The sequence below is a fragment of the Electrona antarctica genome, assembly GCF_951216825.1.
Source record: "Electrona antarctica genome assembly, chromosome: 12".
In the NCBI taxonomy this organism is placed as follows: Eukaryota; Metazoa; Chordata; class Actinopteri; order Myctophiformes; family Myctophidae; genus Electrona; species Electrona antarctica.
In genome coordinates, this window is record NC_136793.1 from 3,121,227 (window position 1) to 3,132,794 (window position 11,568).

The 11,568-nt window shown below is 47.7% G+C and overlaps 1 protein-coding gene across 1 annotated transcript; it reads left to right on the forward strand.

Annotated features, from left to right (window-relative positions):
* Nucleotides 1-1,699: 1,699 nt before the first annotated feature.
* Nucleotides 1,700-10,984, forward strand: LOC306933692 (C-C chemokine receptor type 3-like; the record flags this gene model as incomplete). The annotated part of the gene is made up of 7 exons (XM_079516002.1): nucleotides 1,700-1,783; nucleotides 2,773-2,900; nucleotides 5,105-5,230; nucleotides 7,236-7,352; nucleotides 8,022-8,279; nucleotides 9,855-10,029; nucleotides 10,295-10,984. The coding sequence occupies 7 exons, from the start codon at nucleotides 1,700-1,702 to the stop codon at nucleotides 10,982-10,984; spliced, it is 1,578 nt and encodes a 525-aa protein (XP_079372128.1).
* Between the last annotated feature and the right edge of the window lie 584 nt (nucleotides 10,985-11,568).

Genomic DNA, 11,568 nt, shown 5'->3' on the forward strand with positions numbered 1-11,568 from the left:
TACATGGGAGGGGTCAGTACATGGGAGGGGTCAGTACCTGGGAGGGGTCAGTACCTGGGAGGGGTCAGTACATGGGAGGGGTCAGTACATGGGAGGGGTCAGTACATGGGAGGGGTCAGTACATGGGAGGGGTCAGTACATGGGAGGGGTCAGTACATGGGAGGGGTCAGTACATGGGAGGGGTCAGTACATGGGAGGGGTCAGACACAATGTTCTTAACCTGTCCAATGGTGGCCTGGAGTGTGTTCAGTAACAGTGTTAAATAGCTCTATAGTGTGACAGTAATCATTGCTATAGTGTGTGTTCAGTAACAGTGTTAAATAGCTCTATATTGTGACAGTAATCATTGCTATAGAGTGTGTTCAGTAACAGCGTTAAATAGCTCTATATTGTGACAGTAATCATTGCTATAGAGTGTGTTCAGTAACAGTGTTAAATAGCTCTATATTGTGACAGTAATCATTGCTATAGAGTGTGTGTTCAGTAACAGTGTTAAATAGCTCTATAGTGTGACAGTAATCATTGCTATAGAGTGTGTTCAGTAACAGTGTTAAATAGCTCTATATTGTGACAGTAATCATTGCTATAGAGTGTGTTCAGTAACAGTGTTAAATAGCTCTATATTGTGACAGTAATCATTGCTATAGAGTGTGTGTTCAGTAACAGTGTTAAATAGCTCTATATTGTGACAGTAAGCATTGCTATAGAGTGTGTGTTCAGTAACAGTGTTAAATAGCTCTATAGTGTGACAGTAATCATTGCTATAGAGTGTGTTCAGTATCAGTGTTAAATACACACACGGGCACCTCACGTATTAGGGGCAGTATCAGTCAGAAAAACACGCACGCACCACGCGCGCGTGCACACACACGTGCGCGCGCGCACACGCACACGCACGCACACGCACACGCACACGCACGCACACACACACACACACACACACACACACACACACACACACACACACACACACACACACACACACACACACACACACACACACACACACACCCCTCGGGTACTTCCTCAAAGATGGTGTGATTTATCTTCTTGTGCTCACTGTGAGTCAAACGGTCTATTATTATCAGAAGCACGTTGTTTATGACTCTGGTAAGTTAAGCTCTTCATTTCTGCTAACATACAAATACAATGTCCCTTATTGTTGTGTGTGTTTGTGTTTCCTTTTGGTTTCCTATCTTGTAATGCTGATTGGAACAGGTTGGCATCCAGACTTGAGTTTTTTGTTTATTAAGGGAACCTCTTTTGGTGTTTAAAAGCATCATGTTATGCTTTAGCTATTGGAAAAAATAGCAGATCTACAAGCTCATAGCGCGGCACCGAGTGCTGCGCTATGAGCTTGTAGGTCTGCTATTTTAGAAAAATCGTGAAAATGTGACGCAAATCGTTGAATATATGAACGTTTTCAACTCAAGTCTTTGCTTTAGGGGGGGAAACATTCTTTTCAGATGTGGGTCGGCGGCCAATTACATAATGTTGGGGGTCCTTGACATGAAATAGTTTGAGAACCACTGACACAGAAACATAGGGTTTTTTCAGAAAACTGTCAGGATTTAGAAGACATTTTGTAGAATCATCCTCAGGTGTAAATGGGTTAATTATAAAGTACCTGATGATCATGTTTTTAGGGGAAAGGAAAAGAAAGTCACGGCCCTCCATCTTTAAAGTGCCGTGCATCCCGATGACGTCAGAGATGAACGCCACGTGGACGGCAGCGTACTGGGACTACGACACGTCGGAATACAACGGCAGCGACGTGGAGGACGTAAGGGAGACCCTACGGCTGTTCCGTTCATGACACAATGTGGAAACCCTTTATTTGTATTGTAAATAAGATAAGAGAGACCACTACGGTTGTGCTGTTTCTAAATGAGCTAAGAGAGACCTTTACGAATGTGCTGTGTGTGCGTGCGTGCGTGTGTGCGTGCGTGCGTGCGTGGAGGAGGAGGTGTATCTGTGTTGTGATTGGTGTATCTGTGATTGGAGGAGGAGGAGGAGGAGGTGTATCTGTGTTGTGATTGGTGTTTCTGTGATTGGAGGAGGAGGAGGAGGTGTATCTGTGTTGTGATTGGTGTTTCTGTGATTGGAGCAGGAGGAGGAGGAGGTGTATCTGTGTTGTGATTGGTGTATCTGTGATTGGAGGAGGAGGAGGAGGAGGTGTATCTGTGTTGTGATTGGTGTATCTGTGATTGGAGCAGGAGGAGGAGGAGGAGGTGTATCTGTGTTGTGATTGGTGTATCTGTGATTGGAGGAGGAGGAGGAGGTGTATCTGTGTTGTGATTGGTGTATCTGTGATTGGAGCAGGAGGAGGAGGTGTATCTGTGTTGTGATTGGTGTATCTGTGATTGGAGGAGGAGGAGGAGGTGTACCTGTGTTGTGATTGGTGTATCTGTGATTGGAGCAGGAGGAGGAGGTGTATCTGTGTTGTGATTGGTGTAACTGTGATTGGAGGAGGAGGAGGAGGTGTACCTGTGTTGTGATTGGTGTATCTGTGATTGGAGCAGGAGGAGGAGGTGTACCTGTGTTGTGATTGGTGTATCTGTGATTGGAGCAGGAGGAGGAGGTGTACCTGTGTTGTGATTGGTGTATCTGTGATTGGAGCAGGAGGAGGAGGTGTACCTGTGTTGTGATTGGTGTATCTGTGATTGGAGCAGGAGGAGGAGGTGTATCTGTGTTGTGATTGGTGTATCTGTGATTGGAGCAGGAGGAGGAGGTGTACCTGTGTTGTGATTGGTGTATCTGTGATTGGAGCAGGAGGAGGAGGTGTACCTGTGTGACCGGACGGGGGACAACGATCTGGGCGCGCGGCTCTCCCACCTCTACTTCCTCATGTTCCTCCTCAGTCTGCTGGGAAACGGCCTGGTGCTGGTCATCATCTACAGGTGAGCTCTGATTGGTCATCATCTACAGGTGAGCTCTGATTGGTCATCATCTACAGGTGAGCTCTGATTGGTCATCATCTACAGGTGAGCTCTGATTGGTCATCATCTACAGGTGAGCTCTGATTGGTCATCATCTACAGGTGAGCTCTGATTGGTCATCATCTACAGGTGAGCTCTGATTGGTCATCATCTACAGGTGAGCTCTGATTGGTCATCATCTACAGGTGAGCTCTGATTGGTCATCATCTACAGGTGAGCTCTGATTGGTCATCATCTACAGGTGAGCTCTGATTGGTCATCATCTACAGGTGAGCTCTGATTGGTCCTCATCTACAGGTGAGCTCTGATTGGTCAATATCTACAGGTGAGCTCTGATTGGTCATCATCTACAGGTGATGACCTGTCTTGCAGGGTTAAACAGGTAGGCCTATATGACTATAAGGGGTATTGCATAATGACAGGGGGGGGGTTTATGCAAGTGGGCCGGTTCAGCCGACGGGCCGGGACGTGCACACATAGACATCAAAGTGGGCTTCAGCCCCCTGCCCTTTTACCCGTCTGTAAAACAACTGCCCTTTTACCCGTCTGTAAAACAACTGCCCTTTTACCCGTCTGTAAAACAACTGCCCTTTTACCCGTCTGTAAAACAACTGCCCTTTTACCCGTCTGTAAAACAACTGCCCTTTTACCCGTCTGTAAAACAACTGCCCTTTTACCCGTCTGTAAAACAACTGCCCTTTTACCCGTCTATAAAACAACTGCCCTTTTACCCGTCTGTAAAACAACTGCCCTTTTACCCGTCTGTAAAACAACTGCCCTTTTACCCGTCTGTAAAACAACTGCCCTTTTACCAGTCTGTAAAACAACTGCCCTTTTACCCGTCTGTAAAACAACTTCCCTTTTACCCGTCTTTAAAACAACTGCCCTTTTACCCGTCTGTAAAACAACTGCCCTTTTACCCGTCTGTAAAACAACTGCCCTTTTACCAGTCTGTAAAACAACTGCCCTTTTACCTGTCTTTAAAACTGCCCTTTTACCCGTCTGTAAAACAACTGCCCTTTTACCCGTCTGTAAAACAACTGCCCTTTTACCCGTCTGTAAAACTGCCGTTTTACCCGTCTGTAAAACAACTGCCCTTTTACCCATCTGTAAAACAACTGCCATTTTACCCGTTTGTAAAACAACTGCCCTTTTACCCGTCTGTAAAACAACTGCCCTTTTACCCGTCTGTAAAACAACTGCCCTTTTACCCGTCTGTAAAACAACTGCCCTTTTACCCGTCTGTAAAACAACTGCCCTTTTACCCATCTGTAAAACAACTGCCATTTTACCCGTTTGTAAAACAACTGCCCTTTTACCCGTCTGTAAAACAACTGCCCTTTTACCCGTCTGTAAAACAACTGCCCTTTTACCCGTCTGTAAAACAACTGCCCTTTTACCCGTCTGTAAAACAACTGCCCTTTTACCCGTCTGTAAAACAACTGCCCTTTTACCCGTCTGTAAAACAACTGCCCTTTTACCCGTCTGTAAAACAACTGCCCTTTTACCCGTCTGTAAAACAACTGCCCTTTTACCCGTCTGTAAAACAACTGCCCTTTTACCCGTCTGTAAAACAACTGCCCCTTTTACCCGTCTGTAAAACAACTGCCCTTTTACCCGTCTGTAAAACAACTGCCCTTTTACCCGTCTGTAAAACAACTGCCCTTTTACCCGTCTGTAAAACAACTGCCCTCTCCAGGCCTCCAATGAATGCAGCATTTACTACATGGTGAAAGAAATGCAAAATGCCCTCCTCTCCTTTCCATGCCATGCCGGAAGGAAGGCAGCATTCAGGAGAATTGGGTTTTTTTTTCTCCGAAGTCTCCTGAACAAATTTGTTTCGAATTCCACATGTCCAGTAGATAAAGAGTGCTGGGTCGCACCCCGAAAATAGCTGATCTACAAGCTTATAGATCGGCACAGGTCTATGATGTGGGAGGTGACTCTCTCTCTCTGTCTCTGTCTCTGTCTCTCTCTCTCTCTCTGTCTCTGTCTCTCTCTCTCTCTCTGTCTCTCTCTCTCTCTCTCTCTCTCTCTCTCTGTCTCTGTCTCTGTCTCTGTCTCTGTCTCTGTCTCTCTCTCTCTCTCTGTCTCTGTCTCTCTCTCTCTCTCTGTCTCTCTCTCTCTCTCTCTCTCTCTCTCTCTCTCTCCCCTATACGCTCCAGGTTTGAGAAGCTGACCACAGTGACCAACATCTTCCTGCTCAACCTGGTGGTCTCTGACCTCGTCTTCATGTCCAGCCTCCCCTTCTGGGCCGTGTACCACCAGATGACCTCCTGGGTGTTCGGAAGGTAACTGACCACTAACTGACCACCAGATGACCTCCTGGGCGATGGGAAGGTAACTGACCACTGTAACTGACCGCTGTACAACCAGATGACCTCTTAGGTGATGGGAAGGTAACTGACCACTAACTGACCACTGTAACTGACCACTGTACAACCAGATGACCTCTTGGGTGATGGGATGGTAACTGACCACCAGATGACCTCCTGGGCGATGGGAAGGTAACTGACCACTGTAACTGACCGCTGTACAACCAGATGACCTCCTGGGTGATGGGAAGGTAACTGACCACCAGATGACCTCCTGGGTGATGGGAAGGTAACTGACCACCAGATGACCTCCTGGGTGATGGGAAGGTAACTGACCACCAGATGACCTCCTGGTTGATGGGAAGGTAACTGACCACCAGATGACCTCCTGGGTGATGGGAAGGTAACTGACCACCAGATGACCTCCTGGGTGATGGGAAGGTAACTGACCACCAGATGACCTCCTGGGTGATGGGAAGGTAACTGACCACCAGATGACCTCCTGGGTGATGGGAAGGTAACTGACCACCAGATGACCTCCTGGGTGATGGGAAGGTAACTGACCACCAGATGACCTCCTGGTTGATGGGAAGGTAACTGACCACCAGATGACCTCCTGGGTGATGGGAAGGTAACTGACCACCAGATGACCTCCTGGGTGATGGGAAGGTAACTGACCACCAGATGACCTCCTGGGTGATGGGAAGGTAACTGACCACCAGATGACCTCCTGGGTGATGGGAAGGTAACTGACCACCAGATGACCTCCTGGGTGATGGGAAGGTAACTGACCACCAGATGACCTCCTGGGTGATGGGAAGGTAACTGACCACCAGATGACCTCCTGGGTGATGGGAAGGTAACTGACCACCAGATGACCTCCTGGGTGATGGGAAGCAGTGTTGTTTTTGACAGAAAATGTAGATTTTAGTTTAAGTCTCTTCAATAGTTTTATTTTAGTTTTAGTTTAAGTCTCTTCAATAGTTTTATTTTAGTTTTAGTTTTAGTCTCTTGAATAGTTTTAATTTAGTTTTGGTCGCATTTTAGTCACCCGGAATGTTTTAGTGTTAGTCTAGTTTTAGTCGACTAATATACATCTACAGGTGATTTAGTCCAGGGGTTCTCAACGTTTTTGGCCGGGGACCCCCGAAAATGCTTTGGCAACGTCTCGGGACCCCCGCCCCGCCCCCTCCCGACCCTCAATATAAATTGACTGCTACAATAACCTTAAACCATTTTGGGCGGGAACCCCTTTTGGTGTTTTAAGCATTGTTATAATTTAGCTATTTAAAAATAGCAGATCTACAAGCTCATAGCGCGCCACCGATTGGCGCGCTACGAGCTTGTAGGTCTGCTATTTTTGAAAAATCGTGAAAGAAAAAAAATATATATATATATATTTTTTTGAAAATAATTTGGGGACCCCCTAAAATAATTTGGCGACCCCCCGAGGGGTCGCGACCCACGGGTTGAGAACCCCTGATTTAGTCGACTAAAATGTGCTTTGGTGGGCCTTGATGCTGTCGTAATGACTGATTTTACACTTGCTGAAAATAGCTGATCTACAAGCTCACAACGTATCGTGCTGCGACACGTGTGAGCTTGTAGATCTGCTATTTTCAGCAAGTGTAAAATGACTTATACTGGATCTCTTGTCCTGGATCTCTTGTCCTGGATCTCTTGTCCTGGATCTCTTGTCCTGGATCTCTTGTCCCTTCCTAACATTTTAGTCTAGTTTTTATCTGTTGACGAAATTGTCAACACGTTATATAGTACACTATATAACAGTGAAAAAAGGTAGTCGACGAACATTTTTCGTCTTAGTTTTAGTCGACGAAATCAACACTGTTTGGAAGGTAGGGTGACCCACAGAACCTGAAATCAACTGCTTTGTTCTGATTGGCTGATAGGGTCATCATGTGTTTTGTTTTTGATTGGCTGCTAGGGTCATCATGTGTTTTGTTCTGATTGGCTCCTATAGGGTCATGTGCAAGCTGGTCAGCTCCGCCTACTTCCTGGGTTTCTACAGCTCGGTGCTCTTCCTGGCACTGATGACCTTTGACCGGCACCTGGCCGTGGTCTACTCCCTGGCACCAAGGTCAGCAAGGTCAAGGTCAATGTTCTCCCCGTGTCCCCTAGGGTAGGTACCCTCACATGTTCTCCCCGTGTCCCCTAGGGTAGGAACCCTCACATGTTCTCCCCGTGTCCCCTATAGGGTAGGTACCCTCACATGTTCTCCCAGTGTCCCCTAGGGTAGGTACCCTCACATGTTCCCCCCGTGTCCCCTAGGGTAGGTACCCTCACATGTTCTCCCAGTGTCCCCTAGGGTAGGTAGCCTCACATGTTCCCCCCGTGTCCCCTGGTCTCTAAACTGCCTCCCCCTGGCCAGCCGGGGCGCCTGATGGAGGGGAAAGGAACTGGTTGGAATAACGTGTTCCTTCCACACGCTACGTCCGGCCGGGGAAACTGCCGCCTGTCACGTTCAAAAGAAGCAGCTTGGACTCCTCATGCATAGAAGGAAGCATGAGGTCAGTCCGTTGCTCTCCCCACGTTGGCAGAGGAAGTGTAGCTCCCAGGATTAGATAATTGACACTGGGTGAAAAAATGGGTTGCAAAATCGTGGGATGAAAAAAATAAATGAGAAAAGAATAAATAGTGGGGGGCAAAACATTGCGAGGCGTTGTGAGCTTGTAGATCTGCTATTTTTCACAAAATAAGTGCTTCCCGATAACTGTAACCATCCCGTCTGCACGTCTCGCCCCGTAAGGCTGCGCAGACGCAGCTACGCCGTGGTGTCGTGCGTGGCGGTGTGGCTGCTCAGCGGCCTGGCGTGCGTCCGTCCCATGATCCTCTACACCACGTACGTCCACATGGGGGAGGTGTTCTGCGAGGAGCACCCCGGGGACCGCCTGGCGGACCTTCCCGCCGTCGACCTGGCGGCGCTGAGGGCGGCCGGGAAGTTCCTGCAGCTGGGACTCTTCTTCCTGTTCCCGCTGGCGCTCATCGTGTACTGCTACGTCAGGTTGTACGCACGCACGCACGCACGCACGCACGCACGCACGCACGCACGCACGCACGCACGCACGCACGCACGCACTTTCAGGTTTCAGCAAGTGTTAAATCAGTCATTACGACGGCATCAAGGCCCACCGAAATACATTTTAGTCGACTAAATCAACTGCAGATTTAGTCTAAAAAGATTTAGACTCAAATCTTATGATATTTAGTCGTCTAAAACAAGTCTAACACAAACATTCCAGGTGACTAAAATGTGACTAAAACTAAATGAAAACTATTCAAGAGACTATCTATGACTAAAACTAAAATCTAAATTTGCTGCCAAAAACTGTGTAAAGTTGTAAATGTCAGTGTTTCAGTGTTTGGAGGAGGCTATAGATTCATGTGCTTATTGGAGGAGGCTATACGAGGAGGAGGCTATAGATTCATGTGCCTATTGGAGGAGGCTATAGGAGGAGGAGGCTATAGGAGGAGGAGGCTATAGGAGGAGGAGGCTATAGATTCATGTGCTTATTGGAGGAGGCTATAGATCATGTGCTTATTGGAGGAGGCTATAGGAGGAGGAGGCTATAGATTCATGTGCCTATTGGAGGAGGCTATAGGAGGAGGAGGCTATAGATTCATGTGCTTATTGAAGGAGGCTATAGATTCATGTGCTTATTGGAGGAGGCTATAGATTCATGTGCTTATTGGAGGAGGCTATAGATTCATGTGCTTATTGGAGGAGGCTATAGGAGGAGGAGGCTATAGATTCATGTGCTTATTGGAGGAGGCTTATTGGAGGATCTTGTATCGTAGGATCTCTAAAGGTGTATCTTGTATCGTAGGATCTCTAACGGTGTATCTTGTATCATAGGATCTCCGTAACGGTGTATCTTGTATCGTAGGATCTCCGTAACGGTGTATCTTGTATCATAGGATCTCTAACGGTGTATTTTGTATCGTAGGATCTCCGTAACGGTGTATCTTGTATCATAGGATCTCCGTAACGGTGTATCTTGTATCATAGGATCTCTAACGGTGTATCTTGTATCATAGGATCTCTAAAGGTGTATCTTGTATCGTAGGATCTCCGTAACGGTGTATCTTGTATCTTAGGATCTCTAAAGGTGTATCTTGTATCGTAGGATCTCCGTAACGGTGTATCTTGTATTGTAGGATCTCTGTAAAGGTGTATCTTGTATCATAGGATCTCTAACGGTGTATCTTGTATCGTAGGATCTCTATAACGGTGTATCTTGTATCATAGGATCTCCGTAACGGTGTATCTTGTATCATAGGATCTCCGTAACGGTGTATCTTGTATCGTAGGATCTCCGTAACGGTGTATCTTGTATCATAGGATCTCTAACGGTGTATCTTGTATCATAGGATCTCTAACGGTGTATCTTGTATCATAGGATCTCCGTAACGGTGTATCTTGTATCATAGGATCTCCGTAACGGTGTATCTTGTATCGTAGGATCTCCGTAACGGTGTATCTTGTATCATAGGATCTCTAACGGTGTATCTTGTATCATATGATCTCCGTAACGGTGTATCTTGTATCATAGGATCTCTAACGGTGTATCTTGTATCGTAGGATCTCCGTCACGGTCCTGTCCTCCATGATGGTGTCCAAGCTGCGGACGGTGCGTCTCATCCTGCTCATCGTGCTGCTGTTCTTCGTGTGCTGGGCGCCCTACAACGTAGTGCTGCTCCTGCTCGACAGCGCCACCACCTGCCGGGAGGTCCAGGCGCTGGGCTATTCCCTGCAGGTCAGTGTCCACTGAAACTATGTGACCAAACTGTGACTATATTAAACACAATCAGCGCCGGGATTTCTTTCAAAATATCTCGGGGTGCCGGGAAGATACGGCAGCTTTGTTTGTCATTGTGAGCTTGTAGATCTGCTATTTTCAATAGGTTTTGTACACATTTTCAATTCCGTACTTGTACTTGTAACGAAGTAGTTCTAAATTGCAGTATTGGTACTTTTACTTAAGTAAAACAATTGAGTACTTTTTCCACCACTGTCAACAGGTCACGCGCAACATGGCGTACCTGTACTTCTGCGTCAGTCCCGTGTTCTACACCTTCGTGGGGAAGAAGTTCCAGCGCCACTTCCGCCACCTGGTGGCCAGGCGCGTCCCGTGGCTGAGGAGGGAGCGCCGCGGCCGCCGCGCGCCTTCTAGTGCCAGCCGGAGCAGCAGGTCCGTTGCTCTGTCCTCCAGGAGCAACACCACGCAATGCAGCGGTGGAGCCTCCACTGCTGCGTTCACACCGCTGGCGACGGCCAGAGATACAACGCCCAGCGGCTCCACCACCGCTGCGTTCACACCACAGGCGACGGCCAGAGATACAACGCCCAGCGGCTCCACCACCGCTGCGTTCACACCACAGGCGACGGCCAGAGATACAACGCCCAGCGGCTCCACCACCGCTGCGTTCACACCACAGGCGACGGCCAGAGATACAACGCCCAGCGGCTCCACCACCGCTGCGTTCACACCACAGGCGACGGCCAGAGATACAACGCCCAGCGGCTCCACCACCGCTGCGTTCACACCACAGGCGACGGCCAGAGATACAACGCCCAGCGGCTCCACCACCGCTGCGTTCACACAGCTGGCGACGGCCAGAGATACAACGCCCAGCGGCTCCACCACCGCTGCGTTCACACAGCTGGCGACGGCCAAAGATTCCAAGCTTCAAAGCGACGCAGCTTTTTAAAGGGGTTTCAAAGGACAATTCCGGACAATTCGGGTCGCGCGCACGCGCACACATTCATGCGCACACATGCACGCACACACATGCACCCTGACATTCTGAATGAATATGTTACTAATTTAATTTCTGCTTTGATCCATTCATTAATATGATAAATACATGAGTAAAATAAATAAATATATGAGAGTAGAATAGGACAAAAACAGGGTTTTGTTTTGTACAGCATGACTTTTTAATGTTTTTTTTTAAAGTAACCGGAAGTTATGTCATCACTCCAAAATGGCGGAGGTATGGGCGCTGGTTGTTACTATTGGACTTAAAGGGAGTTTCGTCTCTTGTTCTATAGAATCTCTTCGGCCGTAGTCTGAAAACCCACCTCTTCAGACTCCATCTTAGCCCGTAGCCCCTCCCCTAGCCTCGACGACCTTACAGGCGAATGCAAAGACTCAACTTGGCATTTTATGTATAGAGTCTATAGACATAGCAGTGATAGAACGTACTATAAAGCAGTGGTTCCCAAACCTTTTCGTGTCAAGGACCCCCAAATCAACATTTATTAGGCCACGGACCCCCATTTGAAAACATAT